This window comes from Morchella sextelata (assembly GCF_020137385.1).
Source record: "Morchella sextelata strain SCLS chromosome Unknown scls_12, whole genome shotgun sequence".
NCBI classification, from domain to species: Eukaryota; Fungi; Ascomycota; class Pezizomycetes; order Pezizales; family Morchellaceae; genus Morchella; species Morchella sextelata.
The window spans coordinates 946,162-967,074 of NW_025408627.1; the positions used below are offsets into that span (position 1 = coordinate 946,162).

General features: G+C 44.6%; 4 protein-coding genes across 4 annotated transcripts; 2 read left to right on the forward strand and 2 right to left on the reverse strand.

Moving 5' to 3' along the window:
• Window positions 1–2,958: 2,958 nt before the first annotated feature.
• H6S33_002131 (uncharacterized protein) lies at window positions 2,959–5,259 on the reverse strand (the record flags this gene model as incomplete). Its single annotated transcript, XM_044833485.1, has 1 exon — window positions 2,959–5,259. The coding sequence occupies one exon, from the start codon at window positions 5,257–5,259 to the stop codon at window positions 2,959–2,961; it is 2,301 nt and encodes a 766-aa protein (XP_044693274.1).
• An 8,469-nt stretch (window positions 5,260–13,728) lies between these two features.
• Window positions 13,729–14,412, forward strand: H6S33_002132 (uncharacterized protein; the record flags this gene model as incomplete). Its single annotated transcript, XM_044833487.1, has 1 exon — window positions 13,729–14,412. The coding sequence occupies one exon, from the start codon at window positions 13,729–13,731 to the stop codon at window positions 14,410–14,412; it is 684 nt and encodes a 227-aa protein (XP_044693275.1).
• Window positions 14,413–15,763: 1,351 nt separating this feature from the next.
• H6S33_002133 (uncharacterized protein) lies at window positions 15,764–17,863 on the reverse strand (the record flags this gene model as incomplete). The annotated part of the gene is made up of 7 exons (XM_044833488.1): window positions 15,764–15,801; window positions 15,867–16,369; window positions 16,433–16,843; window positions 16,899–17,226; window positions 17,297–17,472; window positions 17,542–17,714; window positions 17,792–17,863. 7 exons carry the CDS (start codon window positions 17,861–17,863, stop codon window positions 15,764–15,766), a joined length of 1,701 nt encoding a protein of 566 aa, XP_044693276.1.
• Window positions 17,864–18,437: 574 nt separating this feature from the next.
• H6S33_002134 (uncharacterized protein) lies at window positions 18,438–20,088 on the forward strand (the record flags this gene model as incomplete). Its single annotated transcript, XM_044833489.1, has 2 exons — window positions 18,438–18,453; window positions 18,506–20,088. The coding sequence occupies 2 exons, from the start codon at window positions 18,438–18,440 to the stop codon at window positions 20,086–20,088; spliced, it is 1,599 nt and encodes a 532-aa protein (XP_044693277.1).
• Between the last annotated feature and the right edge of the window lie 825 nt (window positions 20,089–20,913).

Here is a 20,913-nt window from a genome sequence, read left to right on the forward strand (position 1 = left end):
TCGGGATTGATCTAGAGTGATTATGCGTTTAATTCTTGTAACCTAGCTTTTTAAAAATAACTTTTTAAAAATAGCTTTTTGACATCGATTTTTTATTAGTGTCCTTCACTTATAATGTAGATCACCATTGTAGATTACCTCTGGCGGCTAAGTCCGGGGGTTTACTGCCGTATTCCGAAGAGGTGCCAGAAGCATTCGAGCATGGGGCGGATAAAGATATATCCTAGTCATCAACTATCACTCGTACCAGGCGTCTCGACACTCATCAGATATCACTCGAGATCTATCCAACGGTAACTATGTTTGTTTGTTGTTCGGTTTGTTAAGTCATTGGTTGTATGCAACCCCGCGACTATGAGAATACCTGAAGTCTTATCCCTAGGATTAGGGGTTCGGTCGCAGAAGTCTAATTAATTGGTTGATTGGTTGGTTCACATGTAGCCTTCCATGATCCAGCTATGATACTGCTCTCCTTTCCGCCGCCTGGCTTCATGCCATAAGAAAACAAAATGAAAAATATAAAAATGAGAACAAGTAATGGAATCCCAACTTCTTTTCCTTGGATTTCAGTGGATCATGATTTCGGTATATGTGCAGCGGTATCCGTATTATTCACTATTCCGAATATAGTAGTGGTGTCAACATGATAAGGTTAAAGTTTTGGAGGGTGTAGCCCATCCCATCCGGAGAATTGTGACTAAAAATCAAAACTACAATAGTAGTGACTCGATTTTTATGGTGTACTACGTATCTACAGAGGCTGTTGGCGGTCGACTCCTGCCATCAAGATTTGGGTTGGGGAAATGATTGGAAAAGATTGGTTGATATATTTTGATAGACTTCTATACCTATTCCCTTGGTTATATAAATACATGTATCTATGGAATGATAGTCTAAAACTTAAGGGTAACGATCAATTGCTTTTTGGATGATAAATGAAAGTGTGTACTTGCATGGAGTACATATATCATTGTTCAAATATAGTCATTGTATCCAGCATTGTATTAACCGAACAGTGGAAGCCATCCCGGGGATATTTTTGAAGGTTTGTAGGCGTTCAAATGTGGTCTGTAGATCCCTCCAGGGTGTGTCTACAGAGTTGTTGTGAGCCGTTTCTATGCAAGATCTGTAATTTATCTTCAAGGCTTCAAGTTTGAACACCTTCAGAATATCCACGGGAAGGCTTCCAGTTGCAACCCCGTGGATATTCTGAAGGTGTTCAAACCTGAAGCCTTATAGATCTTGCATAGCAACGGCTCACCACATCAAATTCTGTAAAACAAGACCAGAGCACAACGCTTCCCCATTCGACAGTGGGGAAAGAATAAGGCTTGTAAACATGATACCTATATCTCCAGTTGCTAATAGTGAAGCGCCAATTGAATTTTTAGAAGATGTTGTTGTGTTGTTTTGGTCATTTGAAGTATGAGAGTTGTAAGCAGACTGCCAGGTGAGTAAATCTGTAGACACCCCCGGGGGGGGGGGGGTCTAAAGACCGCACTTGAACGTCTACAAACCTTCAAAAATATCCACGGGATGGCTTCCACTACGCCTATATCTAGGTATCGCCATCTATATATCAACTATACAGACTTGCTCCCATATATAGGTGCAATAAAGACTCGTACTCGTTGAACGGAGAGCTAGGAAATGAGTATGCTGAGTGGAGGTATTAAGGTTATCGTTCAAGTATACTAGCTGGAAGAGTGATGTTCCTACAAGCGCAAAGTTTAGTTGGGCCCTTAATTGATAGTCTCCTTCCTTTATGGCCCACATGAGATGGCCGACGATTATTTTCGAGCAAAGCACTGAAATACCCGGGCTCCGAGGGTCAAACCCCAAGCAAAGATGTAAAATACGCTGGCAAGTGGTATAGAATACTATGTGGCTGATTAGGGCGGATTTCAAGTTATCCTACTAGAATCAATTGCTATGCTATCTTAGAAAATGGAAGCCACAAAAGAAAAGAAAAAAAGAAAAAGAAAAGAAAAACACTGCAAGCATCGCCGCCGAATGGCTGATCAGCGATAACTGACAAAGCTTCACCGACACTCATGTTAGCTGGCGTCCAAGCCCTGTAGGTATCTTAGGGCGACAAAAGATGTACCGGTTCCGGGTACTAGTCCATAAAGTGGGTTAGGTTTGGGAATTTTGCCTTTTTGATGAGCAATAACTTGAAAACCACCAATGGAGAATGTAGAGGTATTTGGCTGTATGGTTCGACGTGTTCTTCATGATCTTAGTTTGAACAGAGATAAGATTCATACCAAAGTACTTAGAGTGGTAGTATATAATTATACAAACGTCCCCAACCCGGGTCCAAAGCCCCCAACAAACTCCCGACCCATGAGGGTACTTCATGAGAAGATAAGAAAATAAAAGAAATATAAGCCCATAATGAAAGAGAGAAGGAGATACAGCCATAAAGAAATCTGTCATAATCATCTAATTCTTCGAATCCCATGCAGATCATTACGGCCAACCATACCTCGACCAGGATTTAAGAAAAGTATAGAAGCGCTGGCTATAAAAACAAGAGCAAAGTAATGACCAGATAAATGTCCCACCCAAACCAGATAGTATATAGCAAAAAGTGATAGGAAACGTGGTAATGATCGATGGAACAAAGGAGAGTATATCCATACAGCCAGAGATAGGAAAAGGAAACGAAATGTAAGAAGCTTTATACAAAAGCATATCAAAAATAAAGAAACGATATGAGAATAATCGGCGCAGGAAGAAAGCTAACGGACTCAATCTTTTGCAATGACGGATATTTAAGCTTGAAGTGGATAGAAGGATGGCAAAAACCCTATGGCTCGTTCCTTACCGGCCGTTATGACGCCCTTAAAATGGTATGAAGCAATAAAAGAGTAGAGGGACTGGAGTCAAACACAACCGCCCATTGACCAGTGAACCGACCACATTTCCCCAATCTAAGAATAACCGTACTGAACGCTACCATTCCGGTTCGAAATCCAAACAAAGAGCCATACTACTCAATCCCTTGATCCTTGTTAAAACCACCAGATACCTGCCATCTTCATCCGTATCCAATCCCCCCATCCCGCCAATTTTTCCACCACCACTACCACCCAAGAAAATAGTAGGATTTGTCTTAACAGACATTAAGCCCCAATCTTCCTCTTCCTCCCCAAGATTCTGTCTACGTCTTCTACGCATGATCTCTGGCTGTTGAAGTTTATGCCTCGAAGTTTGTCTGAACCATCGCTCCCTCGGCGGAGGTGGGGAGGTCGAAGATGTAGAAGAGATTGCTGGGAGAGAGTCGCCGGCAAAAAAAGTAGACGGGGTGGTGGCCGAAGATGTGAGGGAGTTTATCGAAGACGAGGAGTTACTTGAGGCTGTACCAGGACGATCCATTGAGATAGATTCACGTTTCCGCTTCAGATTCCTTGTTGCGAGTGGTGGTTCTTCTTTTGGATTCTCAAGCCACGGGCCAGTCCAACCTCCTTCGGGAACCTCTTCGTATCCGACTGTATCGATCCTAGCCGTGACAGGAGTCTTTGTTCCAGGGCCTACTGGAAAGTGGTTCCATGCTGTTATAACCGGAAAGGATGCTTCGGAATCATCATCGCTTTCGTCATCGCTACCGCTAAGATCGCTGGTGGTCGAAGTTTTCTCGGGACTCTTATTTTCGTCGTAAATAACCCAGCTAATACCACTATCAACATTTAATGCCTCCATCCTTGTGTATTCGGCCATCGGCCCATAGTAAAACCCCTCACGACTCTCAATCGCAGGTCGATTTTCTATTATAGGACGCATCTCATCATCTGCATATTTACTCTGGTAACGGCGAACCTCGAGGATATCAAAGTTCAGCGTTTCGAGGGTCCAGACTGAGAGGGTGGGATACTCCAGCTTTTCGTTAGCGTTGCGAGTCTTAGGCGGTATAACGTGAGGATGTGAGGTAGATTCAATAAGTAGAAGATTAGGATAGCCCTTCTGTGGGCTTGGGTCAGAACTAAATTCCATTCGGATAGATTTCTCCAATAGGTTCGTCCCTATCCCGATACCACTCCTCTCCAATTCAATATCTTTGAGCAGTGTTGCGTCCTCTCCAGAATCGTTGGCCAAGGAGTAGACCAGAACCTTATATGCAGCTTTTTTGGGAACTTCTTCTCCCGGAATCTTGGAACCTCTGTCCTCGAAAGCAACAACCATTTTTTCAGGCTTGCCTTTCCTGAGATTTGATGTAGGGAAAACGGTGTAGGCACCTGGGGGCTCGGGAAGAAAGTTTGGATAACCAGGACGCTTCTGTGTCGGCCATGAATCACTTAGAACGGTTCTAGAAAGCATTTTCCCGGTGAGAATACAGTGAACAACAAGCATATATCTGTACTCCTGAGTGATAACCCCGTTTGGTCCAGGAACTGTAGGCATTTGTGTTTGTGTTAGGTAATGAACCCATCCTCTAGTTCGCTGCAGTGAATTTGGGTTGTCCGCAAGGGAGACCTTCCACACAACCTCATCTGTCTCATAATCCAAAGCGGCCATCTCCAATCCCCAGGTTAGAACCTCTCGAAATAAGAGTACCACCAAACCACTTCCGTTTCTTCCAGGAACATTTTCGACAGCGGTAATTTGGTGAACATGAGCGATTCTATTCCCGACACTTCCGAGCTTTAGACCACGACGACCGCTGATCCCTTCTCCAATCTTTTGCTGCCAGATTTTCCTGTTCGACTCGCACCAGAAAAGATATCCTGCCGTGGATGTAAACCCTCTATCACATATATGGTGTAGACGGTATTTGTGAACTTTAGTTGGTTTGGCTATGGCCCTGGCATGAAGTCTAAATGTAGCGCGGGAAAAGCTAAGACATACTTCTGAAAGACCTCTATTTGCAGCAGCCTTTTTGGGGCTTCCAGAAATTGATCGAAGCTCATGCGACATTGAGGGCCTGCGCTTCATTTTGGACTTTCCTTTGCCCCTGGCAATCTTTTTGGGGGGTTCTTCCTCATCCTCTTCCTCCTTGATGTCTTCTTCCTTAATGATCTTGGATCCTGGTCTGGTGGGGACGATGGTTGTTGCATTCATCTCATGCAGCCGTTTTGTCTCCTTTGAGCGAGGGAAGTGCGCCTGCAAGGCAACCTTGCAGATATACTCAGAACTCAAGATATTATTCCAGGTTCTCGAGACTCGACGAAGGCGGATGATATCGATGGGGGGCAAAAGCTCTGCTATGATTGCAAGCTCATAGATATTGAGCTTACGGAAAGGATCCGTTCGGCCCATCTTTGATTGTGCTTTGCTGTAGAGGTAGCCGATTCTTTGTTTGTAGATGTATTTATGGGTTACAGTCGAAGTATTGTGGGTGGTGATGTTTGTGGATCACTGTGACGATAGAGGCAAAAATAGAAGGTTTACCGACGAGACTAACGCGGTGGGGGGGGGGGGGGGGGGCGGAGAGCAGGAGCGGTTGAAGGAAAGATGGGATGAAGCTAAACCCTATAGCAACGGTGAGGATCTAGGATGAAGGAGAAAGAGCGAACTCCGTAAGGATGGCAATGATTATGGTGATGGTGAGGCGGGGCGGGGGAGAGGGAGGAAGGTGGAGAGAAGGAAGGAGAAGATAGAGAGAGAAACTCGGAAAGAGAGCTCGACCGCAGGGCAGACCCGCACAAGTATCAGCAGCGAAGCAGCAGACCGTTGTTGAGTGGGGCAAGCAAGCCTGACGATGACAGCAGACAAACAGATAGGCGGATGGAGAGTTAGACCAAGAGGCAAAGTGGGCAGCATACTCTAGGCGTCGGAGGAGGGGGGCGTCAGTGCAGAGTAGCTACATGTAGCTGTCTTTAAAGCCTGTAGAGCACCATACTCTACCGGTACTCTAACTTTGCGTGCATATTATACAGGCAGTAAGTACAGTGGCACCTCGCTATGCTGAATGGCTAAGATACAGATAATTTCGTATAGGATAGCAAATCGATTTTGCAGCAAGAAAAATCATACTCTCAGAAGCTCTTGTACACAGCAAGGGAACGTCCGGTACATACGTTGGGTTCCGGCATATCGAGTTGCGGCTGTATTTGCTTGCAGGCGCTTCACTAAACTCACTCACTCACTCACTGCTCGGCAGTCACTACATTATAGGTAGGGGTGGAGTAAGGGTGTTCTTTCTGCTTGTCAAAGCTATGCAAAGAGCGCCCAAACGAACGAAGGAGTTTAGTGAGTGAGTGAGTTAAGTGAATAAATAGGTGAATGAGACCACAGGCCTACACCTGGCCTCTTGGCCGAAGTCGCCATGTGGGTAAAAAAAAAAAAAATCATGTTGTATGTAACAGTGTCGGGGCTGCATAGTAAATGACTTGCCGGAAGATATTTAATCGAAAATCAACCGATGGATGGATGGATGGATTGGATGGCCATGGATGGATGGATGGGGTGGATATTGTGTCTGGGAAGGTCCAAAAGGCAATAACAGTCCAATACCCTGTCCTGTCTGTACCTTAGACATTGGTATTGCATGCTGTAGGTATGATATACATTAGTCAAAATAACCCATTCAACTCGGAAGTGCAAAAAGCCATGCTTTCGATAATAAGCACTTTGTTGACCAATTCAGGTGGTGAACGACATGCTGAGCGTTTTGGTGGCACTGCCGCAGGGGGTCCAGGCGATGAATGAAGGGAGGGACCTGGGAGGGACATGGGTGAGGGAAGATGATGGAGAGACGGCGGGGTTCCAACAGTCACACACATTTAACACACAAGACCCTGCGGAAAGTAAAAAACAGTTGAGAAAAGTAAAAAACTATTTATTTACAAGTTTTCCCCCTCCCCCACTGAGTCCATGCATACTACATGTAGTTGTGAACCCAACTAACCAACCAACACGGTTTCCCCCTCCCGAGCATGGGACGGGAGGTGGAAGAGGTTAGGCTCCCCTGTCGTGCTGCAGCCTCGATTATCTTGGGAAGTTTTCAAATCTGGGAAGGACGGCGATCTTCTGACGCGATACATGGGATTTCTCACCCACTCTCTCCCCTATGAAAAGAGCGAGGTTTCCCACAAGGAGGAGACTGGAATTCGCGGCTTCTGCCGGTGCACGTTGGGAGAGGATCGTGCACGTCGAGCGAACCAACAACAACAGCATCGACACATCTCTCTCAGTGGGTGGACCCATAGCCAGAGTACAAACGTCCAGCACCCCTCTCATCCTTCACGGAGAGGTTCAAACCATCCAAATCAGTCGAGAGATGCTGCTGCAGAAACTAGCTGGAGTACGCACCCACTCACCCACCCAACAGCAATACATACATACATACCATTTACCTCACTTACAAAACCACCCCACCATAATCAATAAACAACCGCGACAGCCGAATAAACAAACACCCGCGTGGATAGATATCTCATCGAAACACGCGCACAATCCAGAGCAGTCACCTGGGCTTTCTGCATGGATCATATGGAGGAATAAAGGAATAATCAGAGATGCTTATTCCTTTAGATTCACAGATGCTGCCATCCATCTGCCTTCAACAAAGGCACTGCTCTACATACCTATCCGCAACCGCAGGCACCAAGGCCTATGTACCTATCGATCCTCGATGCGGCCCTGCAGCTCCCAAGACTCTAGCTTACTGCATTCTCGCATGTTGTCCCCCCCCCCCCCCCCCCCCTTCTTCGCAAAGCACACGCAGAATGCCCGCCAGGCCGCTCCTTTGCCTATGGTTTTTTTTTTATTTCTTTTCTTTTTTCCCACTTCACTTCAACACCCCCACCCCCACTCACTCGGATCAACCATGGATACATAGTGCTGGACTTATTTGAGTGCATACCTCACTCACTTCAGAGTAGAGCGGAATCGGAGTACCTGCTCGCACAAAACAGACACATATACTTTGCGAGTCGGCTCGGGCAGTGCGGAGCGAGTGGCCTTCATTAATTTGTCGAGGAACTAATGGGAAAGTGTACGACTTCGGAAAGGCGCCCGACAGACCGCCGTTCAATGGCCACTAATCGCATATATATGCTTTTCACTGGCGAGAAGTGACATATCTTCTCCATCTTTGGAACCGAGGCATCAGAGGAGACTTTTACCTCCCTTTCGGTTACGCGGTTCCATTAAGTTAGTCCTACTGGGAGCTCATTGATTCGTTCGGATACCATAAGTTACTGCACCTGCACGACTGCATATTCATGCTGCACAACCGGGGACTAAAAACAGTATCCTCGAAAAACGTTGTTTAGCAAAGGCAAAAAAATTTCACACGTCATCTCTAGCCCTTACCGGTAGAGTTGCTTTCTCCCGGAAATACTGACCTACGTCAGTCGATTTGGAAGAAATATCTTTCTGGATGGACTGAGCCCCGCCCTTTTTTTAATCTTATTTTTGGGGCCGATGAGGCTTAGACAGACATCTGATATCAAATCAATGTAGTGCAGCAATACGACGACTATTAGGACCTCCGGGGACGATTTTCCTTTCCTTTCTTTTTTTTGGCACATTGGACTGTTCATTCTTCCTAGCTGACTGAAGTCGGGAATAGAGTACCAATCGTCGAAGGTAGATTCGGGCCGAAGGGTGTCCTGTACATTATTCCGGATTGGAAGCCCGGAAAAGAAAACCTGCTGACAAGATGTGCTATGCACTCAGCAAAACTCGGGTTGGTAATCATAAATATGGAAACATTTGTTTCGATTTACATTTCCTATGATATTATTGGAGACCAAGCCGAGAGGTGTATCGGGGTTAAATGCCAGTCCAATTATTTTAATCTGAACCTGAGAGCTAAAGTTAATTGGGTTGAGCATCGGCTCGCGGAAGTCTTTATTGGGAATCCCGACATCAACTGGATTACCAATTATCATGCTCAGCACATCTACGCAATTGCCCAGGTTTTGTCTTCCTGAGGCGCCGCTATCGTGACTCTTTCTTATCCGATCATGATCAATCACTCACAAAAATGCCAAGTTCAGGGATCTAGGAGGCATATAATTTTTTCCAGACCAATAATACGCAATAAGAAACCCAGTTGAAACGATGAAAATCGCATACTTCATCATCGAAGAGTCCTAGCGAGGCCAATTGACCACAGCAGTGTTTTGGTGCCTGGAAACTACCCCATGTTTTGAGCCAATTGGGCTCTAGCTGGTAACGGAATAAGCTTCTTTTGCTCCCATGGATTGTCGATCACGATACCCGCTAAATGCTGCATGATGCGGCAAGGGCTGAAGAATTTCAAGCGCGACCTAGCGCATCGGCAAAGAAATGAACCGATATCTTGGCGACAAGGGAGGCTTGAAGATCCGCTAAACAAATCTATCCTCGGGTTGATACGGCTTCAATATCCCTAGTCAACCCCACTTCGATTTGAAACTGGAGGTACATTTAGTATTATAGCATCTTTCTCTTTCCCAGCAACGAACGTTACCTTAGCAGGCTTCTTGACCTTGACACCATCTTCCTGCAGAAGATAACACTTTGAGGAAGTAGAATTCCGATGGTTCCATACAGTTTTTACGTAATGTATCCCGGTGGATTTTGCTAACCTGGAAATCACTAGAGATCTTCCAAATATGAGACGGGATTGTGTACTATCAATATATGTAAAGTAATGGCACCTAAATGCATGTATGTACCTTTAGTATGGCTATGAGAACTAGCTCCTTTTAGTCGATTCTGTTGAAAAACATTCTGTTGAAACGAATACTACGTATATTTTAGATCTAGAGTTCACCATTATATATGTACATGTGAAAGTGGGGATTATGTTTTTAATCATAAAAGATCACTCGCTATATCACTTATCGGCCTTAGATCAAGCACGGAATTGTTCGACCCACCTATTTATTAATATTACAGAATTCGATTATTTGTTTACCTATTCATTGAGACCAATCACAGAAGGATTATATTAGCGGACAGCAATATAAAGTCAATCTTTCATCATGACCATGTCACACTAGCAGAGATAGGACTTCTGGAACAAGCAGGCGGTGCTTCCAGGCTGGTCCCGGCAGAAAACACATTCACATAGTACCGCAAAAATCAGAGAATGGGTATCCTCATATGTATATACACACCTGTAAATATGGTACCCTATCGATCTTGAGCGAGCTCTAGTATAGCTAAGGGATGTTTACCGCGAAATTCGATATTATGGCCTCCCAATATGCTGTACCCTAATTTGCATGCCCTGGATAGCCGTTTCCAGTTTTTTGTGGTGATAGAGTAACGGTGAGGTTTTTAGCATAAAATAAATCATTCAAGGCGCTATTAAAGAGAGTCGAGTCACGTGGAAACTTCCATTCCATGCCGGCTGGAAAAACACCCCCCCACATTTTCGGTGCGGGCAACACTCGCCTGTACCGAAATTTAAATCGATCGTGAGCGGGCAGCGGGATTGATGAAACTTTCTCTCTGACCGGTTCTCCAGTTCTCATGACCGTTTAAAGGAACTAAAGCCTCACTACATGAATTTTCCAATTATCTTTACAAAACTTACGATTGCCTGTGGCAAGATACGTAAATATAGTGATCGTATTTAGGTTTTTGTCCCCGGACGGGTCAGAATATGAATCATGGTGTACACGGCGGTGTGCTGCCAATTGGCATCGAAATTCCCTTTTGAGATTCGGGGGGAGATTAGCCATGAGCATGGGGCGGTTTGCGCCAAAACCCACTAGTACTTAGTATTTACATGTACTTACTTTTTTGAGGTTGAGAAGGAGGTACATGTACATGCAGTTGCCAGTACAAGGCATCAGCAAAAGATGACTTACATCCGAGTGCAAGGTGACTCGTTGGAGGCGCGTTCTAATTTTGCCACATATATACGCCCTACGTATACGCATACATCCACGTCTCCCTGATACTGTATGCACATGTAGTACCTGCCGCTGAATACACCTATTCATCGAATATCCCTCGGTTCTCTTCCTATATTCATCCTCTTGTGGCCTTATATTATCCAACCCTAGCACTTTGATATTTGGCCTGAGACAGCTAAGAAATTGCATCTAGCTTAGCACAATAAAGTGATAACTGGGTTCACTCACAACGAGTTACGGATGGAAGGCGGGTGCGGTTCCATGGCGCATCTATTAGGCGTTGGCTTTGCCCAGCGAACCGTTTCCGTCTTCTAGCTATAGTTCGCTGTGCCAAAATTTGTGTATATATCATCCACTCCTTGGTGGCCCCGAGAACCCTCGAAGTAAAGCTAAAGACAGATATGAGTCTCGAGGTACCCCGACCTTTATGCACCTATTGCATGATATCATCGTCTGGCCTTGAAGCTATGGCATTCAAATAGGGCCGGTCGTAAGCCCCCAGCTTTGCGCACCATGATATTTTCCGCTGATAATATTCTGATAGTACGAAGGTTAGCTGGTAGGGTAGGATCTAGGAGACAATAGCGATCTCTCTAAGTACTGGCATGGTAGACGGTGCAGTCGGAACGCCAGTCTTAGCCGATGATGCGTGTGATGTTTCCCTATATATATATACCGAATGATGTAAGTTGTCTTCTGGTAGTTGGGGGGGCATGAATACTGATAGGGAATTTAGAGACGCAGGGACTGAAGCCGAGTAGGTCGAAGGTCGGAGTGGTATCGAGGCAACCTCGTGTCCCAGCCTCGAGCAGCCTCATGTACCACAGTGCTAGTCAGAGAAACCATGTAAGTGTTTATATCCTAGTACTCTATGCAAGTGTTGACTATTTATGTGTATTCTAGCTCTATATAAGCGCTAGTCTACTACTTGTTCAATGCGTGCATGCTATCTATACAACTACATGTACCTATTAGGGTCTATGACACAGATACCCATTCCCTGTTAGTCACTTCCTACATGATGCTTACCCACTACTTCATGTGCATTTGCCCAAAATTCACTGACTATTTGGATGCTTACATACATCCAGTCTCTACCTATCCCTTCGTCTGTTCCCGGTAATCACAACATGTTAGGCCCACGACGGCGCCGTGATAGACACAATTTTAGCGAAAACCAGTATACTCCACTACACTTTAGAGAGATTTTGCGTGGCAAGTGGGTCAATCTTGCACCGCCAGTCGACGGTTCAGCTAGCTTCTGCAATTTGTATGTAGGTGAGCCACAGATCGCCGCATGTCCTGAAAACACACGAAGGGATACAACCAAACCAGTGGCCGTTTACCTCCTATTAAGTTAAGACCCCAGTTCGCTACCCACTTTACTACATCTTATATGCTACTAATCTAAACTTATCTGGTATATACTTTGAAAGGGGGCTAGAAAATACTCTTAGACGTTACATGCATGTATGTACATGTAGTAACGTCTTTTGCTTGCCAAGGCTTACAACTATTGGTTAATGTATGCCAAGCCCCGAGTGATACGCTGTGGTTGAGTACATATATACAAGCCGGACCCGTACACCCGCAACTAACTAGATAAGGCGAAAATATCATACTAAAGCTAGGGCTAAGCTCTTGTATTTGATTTTATGAGACAGTGTTCATGAAGTACTCGAGGCCGTCCCAACATGTGAGCAGGTGTTTCAATCTTGCCACCGTTTTTGCACTGCAGCTATACATATGAGCCAGACCGAGGATGTCCTCACTAGCATGCGCATAGAACCTACGGTAGGTACATACTTATACAAGTGTGCATATATTTTATGAATCGAATCACCTTTTTTAGGGCCCCATCAGATTGATGACTCAATTATGGCTAAGAGGGCCTAAAAGCTAACTGCGGGGCAAACGAATGTGCTTCTCGATATTTGCGATTAATTGGTACTTAGTATATTATTATGGAATCGAGGAGATTTAAGCCATCTATAAGTACTGCGATTTTCTAGGAAACCCCTGCCTGTATATGTAAGCGGCCTCCTTGCATATTATGCAGGTATTTGTAAGTTGGTGCTATCACCATTGCCATGGCGACTACATTAAAGCAGCCTATTCCGTATATGTATCTAATAGCATCCGGCACATGCTGATTCCGTTCTTACAAAAATTTAATAATACAAACTCCGCCAAAGTCCGCAACATCACCTCTTAAACCGATCTTTGACCCTCAGAAGGCTGGAAGGAAACACGAATATCATGGCTCCAAAACTATCGCTCGCCGAGACCCTCGATCTTATATTTGGGTTATTCCAATTCAGTAAGTTGAAACTATATTCCTCTTTCGCCCTGATAGGCATCACTAATAGCACGCCTACTAGTTTTGCAAATAATCCAATACAGGATTATCAGTCTCCTGGGCATCGAATTTTCTCTGGCTCGAGAGAAAAATCTAGGTATCTTCAAGATCGGCTATGTCTGTCGGCGCTTCTTAATTTGGCAGATACGGTGCGTCAATCCGCCATTGCTCACTCTTATATTCATAGTCGCAATGCTTCTATAGCGTGTATATGCAGATCTTATAAATTAGGGACTGATTCGGGACACAGTGCGATAACTGGAGAATCCAGTACTCGGCCCACATACCTACGCTACTGTGAAAGCCGAAATATCAAACCCTGTATCGAGCCAGTGCCCAACGGTGGGTATGCGCTCTGGGTAGATAAAAAGCAGTCACCTGAGAAGGTTTTAGTGTTCATTCATGGTAGGTCGATATTCCCTCTCAATTCCGCCGCGCTAATCGGCTGGAAAATGTCTAGGAGGTGGATTTCACGTCGGGTTATCGAGCGGTCATATTAAGTTTATCGACTCCGTAATCACGGAGGCAAAAAGTCCGGGGTTTCTTTATCCACCGTGATCCTATAGTATGGTTCGTCTTCAATTTCCTCCATCAGACGTCCGCGTGACTAACAACAAGAAAGATCTGGCACCTGAAAGCAGGTATCCGACACAACTCATCCAAGCCATTTCGCTTTTCAAGCATATTCTTGGCTCGGGAATCAGCCCATCGCAAATTATCCTCGGCGGTGAGTCTGCGGGCGGAAATCTAATACTAGGCCTCCTCTCACATATCCTTCATCCCAATCCCGAGTTCCCAATACTGCCTGAACTGTTGTCCCAGATTGGCGGAGCAATTATAATCTCCCCATGGGTGTCGTTCGACACAAATAGCGAGTCTATGCAGGGCTATAATTCCGAGCATGATACTATCTTCCCGGGTATCATGGATGCGTGGTCAAGCAGCTATCTCGGGTCGCAGGAGGCGAGGAATGCATATTCGGAGCCCATTAGAGCGCCGGAAGGATGGTGGAGTGATTTGCAGGGCGTGGTAAAGAGGATTCTTATTACCGCGGGGGCAGAAGAGGTGATGCTTGATGACTTGGTGAAGTTTTCACAGGTGTTGGGAGGGATGAAGGGAGTAGAGTTTAATCTTGAAAAGGGGCCACACGCAGTTCCAATACACTCTAATGAAGAGGGTGGGCCAGAAGGATCGGTGATGTGGAGTAAACAGGTGAGGTGGGTAGGGGAGACATTAAAGGAGATACCCTAAAGTTTACTTCAGGGTTAAGCGAAGAAATGTGAGAAAGGCCAAAATGCTGAGTGCTCTGAGGTCTTAATGCTGAGCCAAAGGTGGAGGTGGACAAACATGATATAATGTACATATAGTTATCCATGTTTGATATCGAGAAAATAATCAACGACCACCACCAACAGATTACTACAACTCTGGGAACGAAACTATGTACTTCGAATTAGGTAGTAAAAGCAATCGCATATATTAAAGACTACTACAAGTGCAAGAAAGGAGGGTCGAAAGCCGCGCAGCGACTTGAGAACCCGACTTCGAGCCCTTGTAGAGTAAGAGCACTTAATTAGATATATAAAAGCTTCAGCTCCAGTTTAGTAGGTGATACATAAGTGATTTGTAACATGTCTTCGGCGGTTGCAATGGGGTTTGTAAATGATATCTATATCTATAAAAAAACTTATTAACGGGGATTGATATTTTTATCCGGGGGATGGGAGTAACATTCCATGTTAACTCGGGGATCAAGGGCTAGAGTTCGTATTAACTTGATGCCATAGGTGCATGTATTATGGTCACTCCTCATATTTATTTCTTCTTTCATACACAAAAAGACCAAAAAGTACTGCACATATATCTGCCTGACCAAAATTCACTACTCCCACCTTGGATTAAACCATGGACCTTCTATACAACATGTAGTGATATGCAAGGCCTAATTTCATTACTTTGTAGATTAGTAAATTCTTCTCCGATTAACCTATCAACGATTTACATCATAATAACCTATAGCTTATAGAAAACATAGGGTTTTAGGCAGCTGTACGTACGACCATGGCACCATAGACCTGACTGACTATGAGGAAGGCCTATATAATAATTAGATCTCGTCCGCGTCCAAATTCTTGATCCGCCATTAATATAAATGGATAAATGGTGTTCCAAATCTCTCAGAAGAATTACTACGGTATAAGAAGTCACAAATACATAATCACAATGATCGGTTGATCAGAAATACGCGGGTATTAAGCAGAATCGAGTGATTTATTATGATTGGTATTAACGGAAGGTAGAAAAGAGGATCTGGGCCGGGTAGGATTTGTATTGTTGGTTAGGACAACAAAATTGCTTTGTATTTCTACAAGAATTCCATCACGCTATAGATATATGGTTGTAAAAAAAACAGGATTGTTTAACTTGTATATATAACTACACAATATGAAGTAACTAAACGTAGCTACTAATGCGCGTGAATAAGTTTTTCCATTATGCAGCCGCAGCTGGAGGATGAAAGGATGGGGGGACGGAAAGATAAAAGGGAGACGCTAAATTACTAAAACCTGTGCTTGGAAAATCAACTTATACTTAGTTGATTTCAAACAAACTCTGTCTGAACAGAGCCATATTTAACACCTTTTTACGATTAAGAAATCAGTCCCACATATAAATCATTGATAGGGTGTCCGAGATAAACATACCATCGATACGCATCACAAAACTTATAGATGCCGAATCCATCGTCATCTCCAGGTCGTACGAGATCTGATATTGATCTGGATCCCCCAATGTCTTACTCTTCCTTCTCTTGAATTTCGATCTAGGAATAGTTGACAGGTCCGCACTCAGCCTACAAACCTCTGTTGTATTCCAGGACTTGTAAGTTGGCGCATTGTCATCATCACAGCAGTAGATGGCGACCTCTTCTGAGGTTAAATTGCTGCTAACCCCCACGGTCCTCGACCAATTGAGTGTCACGGCCTTTGTCTCCGACACAGAGTCCCCCTTGTTGAGATACCATCTCATCAAGTTGGTACACTTGTAAAACCCTTCAAAGGAAGACCAGAACTTGCTGGATTCTGGGTCGACACCTTCGCGAAACCTGCTCCAATACCTAACTCCGTAGTGGCGGCGGGCTTGTCTTTGGGAAATGAGAGGTCCCTCTAGACCACGTTTGAGAGCTCCACGGACAACCGCAGTCCAGCTGTGTTACAAAGGCCGTTAATAAATGAAGGGAGACTTACAAGGAATAGAGAGGGTTACATACGCATTTTTGGGTTGCATTATAATTATTTCAGGATCTACGCACAAAGACAAGCGCTTTCGAAGATAGTCGCTGGCACCAAACCCGCCAACAAGAAGAACAGCAGCGATGTGTCCTCCCACCCTCTCTACATCTCGTATTTGGTTGAGAACAAGTTCTTGTACTTCTGAGACAACTGGTTCAAATATTGTTCGGACTTCTGCGCGGGTTACGATTAGAAAGCCATCTTGAATGCCGTTGTCTTCGGTCGGGTCAATTCCCGGAGTGCTGACAAAGTATTCGTCAACCTGAGCAAGATCGGAGAAGTTGGGTTTGATAAACTCATCAAATTCTTTGATCATTGATGCTTTGGCCTCTGGTCGGATTTTCGCCATGACGTCTGCCCCGATCCTGTTTTCTAGATATTCCTCGAACCTATTGGCAAACTTTAGTACCGATACTCCAGGACTTCCTTTAAATATCCACCCACCTTCGATTCAGATATGTACTGCCACACAGTCCACCATCACCTACTACACTTTCCTCCACTTGTAACGGATTCAATTGCGTCACCTTATACGTAATTAGATCCACAGTTCCGCCCCCTGCATCGCACACAACAAAGTTGTCACCTAACCGCAGGTTGTTTGGTTGGATCGCGCTCAGTGTATATATCGCTGCGGCTTCTGGCTCACTAATACATGAGATACGGGACATTCCTGCTTTCTTTGCACATTCGAAAGTTAAGTTGCGAGCTCGGTCAGACCATAGTGCCGGGATAGTAAGGATATATTCAATGGGTGTGTCATCCACGAATTCTGTTTGCATAAAATGCTTTTAGCTTGTATACTTGTGCTAACCGCATGGCGTTGAAGGATTTGATTATACTTTGACTGTATCTCTTGACCAAAACCCCCATCGTGTGTTTCATCAAGGCAGTAAGATAGTTCGTTACATGTTGTGATGTATCTCCAGAATAACCTGGGGGGAGTTCGGTCCTGCTTGGGTACCTCCTTGCCAGGCTCGATGGTTTGGTTGCTAGTTTCTGGGATGGATCCAGTTGCCTGTTCTCGGAATTAATCGATGTAGTCAGAGCTAGCCAGAGATTTATATATATATACAAATAAACTTACAGTTTGAACCACTGATGTCTTTTCTGCCCTGGCCTGATGTCGAATCCCCATCTGTATCCTCCAGGTGCCCTGTCATCGTAAGAGACCTCGGTAGGGACTTTGTCGGATGTCCTGTTTCCTCCACTGGGCCAGGCAGATATGACTTCTTTATCATCCGGCTCATCTGTGTACGCCTTCATAGAGAGTTAGACAGGGATATTCTATGTAGAGAGATAGCTTTATGGGCAGAAGTCGGTTAAGAGGGGCTCACAAAAGCTACACCAGAGAAAGTAGTACCGAAATCAACTGCGACGATAATCTTTGGCTCTGAGTGGGCATTCATGACTGTAGTAGGGAACTAAGGACTTTGGTAATAGTCGTTGATACAAAACCGCTGCCGATTATATAGTATTTTAAGGCGAGCAAAAATACAGCACACGTCAAAAATTGTATAGATAATCAGTTCGATCTCTTATCATGAGAGCGGCACCTTTCTCATATTTATGAGGTCAAATTAGAATATGGTGGTAGCAATTGGTTGGTTACATACATGTATATGGTTGTAACGGGATGCCTGAACTGAGGCCTTGCAGCAAAACCTTCCCCGCAACAAGGCCTCCCACACAAGACATGTAGGCCGATAAGTTTCGTACTCTCAGTGGCATTTAATTGGCCGTGTGTCTATATTGTGTAATAGCATTGACTTTCATGAGTACCCCGCATGCGCAGAATCAATGGATTACATGTATTAGATATCATCCTCTTTCTTTCCACTCATATTTATCAAAGGGCTACCTGACCTTTCAAAACCACAATTTACACGAGTAAAACCACGATTAGCGTTGTCTGTTGACCCAATCAAACAAGCCTCTCCATAAGCACCATCGCAGTTATATCAATTGATATTACCATCAGCAATGGGGCGGTACAATGGTATGTGCTCTTTCACGATCGGGCTTAAAATTCCTACTCATAATAGACATAGACCCAGACCATAAGATGAAGGATGCCGATGATCATATTACTATGAGCCCAACCGACCCTATGCAGCTTTCCGAAGGACCGAGTGAAAAATGGCAAAACCCTGGGTCAAAATCTTGGACACAACGCACTTTGGGAAGAATTCGCGAAACATCAAGCGCTCCAGTTTTTCCTGGACGTATCACTCGCAAAACAGCTGCAACTGCACAGCGCGCAAGCACCTCGAGCGCCTCTGAAGCCAGACCGCGCCGCCGAAGTCACGACAACCCTGGTGATTACTCTGAAGACTGTGAGAGTTGCACTAGGCTGAATGAATCCTATGAGAGGTTACTCACGGAAAAGGATACCTCTTTTCAGCTAGAATTTCAAAAGGTCACTACGGAAAACGAGGATATGAAAAAAGAGATTGATCGTCTAAGAGCTGTATCAGAAACATCTGGATGCGATGAGAAAGCCCAACAACAGCTTGAAGCCCTTAAGGAACGCATTCGCACTCTGGAATCCGAGTTGGTTTCAGCCCACAAGTACACAGCTGAGCAAAAGTCCGAGAACACTTCGTGTCATACACACATCGACGAGCTTAAAGAGCGGCTGAAAAAATACCACGAAGAAATCGAAGACCTTAAGTTCGAGAGGGACACGTTCCATGGAAAGTTACAGAGTATGACTGGGGATCGCAAAGAAATGAAACAAGCCATCGACAATCTCCGATCAGAAATAGTCGCTCGCGATAATGATGTTCGTGGCTTGAAGCAAGAAATCTCAAGATCCCGCGCCAGCAACCCAGCCTTTATGCCGGATAACAAGATAGTCTCCGACTACCAATATCTCCTCTCGCATTTAAGTAACTGGGCTCTATCGAATTTCCGAAAATTAGAGCCGACAAATGTCGATCAGGTCATTGCGGAATTAAAATTAGATCCTACGACCTACGATGCGATCACTGCGTGTATGAAGGAAACCGCTGGCCGAAAGTGTCTTGCTATAAGCTCGCTGGTAATGCGATTTATTAGTAGAGGTATCTTCCGGCCATTTCTTTTTGGATTGGATGAGACAGAGGAAAAATACCTCAAAAGCCTTGAGTCTAGCCTCGCCGAGCAGAGCACTGAAAAGGAAATCCAATTTTGGCGTTCCACAACTTTAAGAATGTTGATTGCTAGTAAATCGCACAAGAGTAAAGTCGATTCCTCCATAGATAAGGTCGCTTCAGAGATCAAATCTTTCCTCGAAACTATATTTCCACCTTCAGCTGGCTCGCCAGTATCGAATTACGGGGCAGAGGCCTTGAAAACGGTAATCACGCATGCAGCTGAGCTTTCACTAGCGCTCCGTATGCAGCGACCATCGTACACGTTGTCGGCACCACCTTCGGGGAGTCCGTTCCTGAAACACATGGAATCTGCAGAACCTAGCTTAGATAATGATGATAGTGGAGGGGGCCTTATGGGAACTTTAAGACGGACGAAGCCACCACAAGATAAAGTTAGGCTAACGATCTTTCCTTTACTGCACAAGTCAGGAAATGAAGATGGTGACGAGTACGACAAGGTTTTTGTTATACATAAGGGAAAGATACTGAAGGCTTAAAATGTAGTACAGGTATGAATGTAATGTGGGTTATAGGAGAAGGGCTTATTCGTTGGCTTATGTTAAAATGATCAATACGAAAGTTCTCTTTAGTAAAATCAACTTAGGCCGAATCTACACGTTTCAATTTCTATACTTGAAGGGATACATGTACTTTCGATCAAGGTTATGACCCAAAAGTCCAACGTACGCAGTATATATATACCCAGTCAATTATTCCAACGGAATATTTCCGTGTTGACTCCAAGTTATACTCATTTGATAGTTAGATGACCCGCTCTGATGCACTGGCTTATTTCAAATTACCTTGTAGTCTTGTGTGAATATAGTATCTATCATATACTATCACTCGACCTAAATATCGCTAACTAACCATAATGGGCATAGTGAGATATTCAAGAAGTGATAGGGGGGGTGGTTCTCTCAACCAAGAGATATTTGGTAAGTAAGAAATGTGAAAAGAGTGTCTATTCCACTAGGCTCATGAATCAGCTAGCTTGATACTTCTCGTGAAGCTGTGGTTTCCGCGTGGGATTTGTAGTACACCCTCCGACTACATGCAACACGATGGTTTTCGCTGTATCTCAAGACTTTGTAGCATAATCGTGCACCACCACTTGGCGAGGGGAAACTGGTGAAGACGATGCGAGCCTGGCTCCTCGCAGATGCCATATTTTTTTTGCACTCACCAATATGAAGCCTAGCCGGTGGTCACACATCAATATGTCGATTGACTACATGTACCCCCTGTGAGTTCTTCCCAATAAAATACATGTATCTATTATAAAAAAAAGTAGAGCAGGCTTTACTAGCGTATCTCAGCCA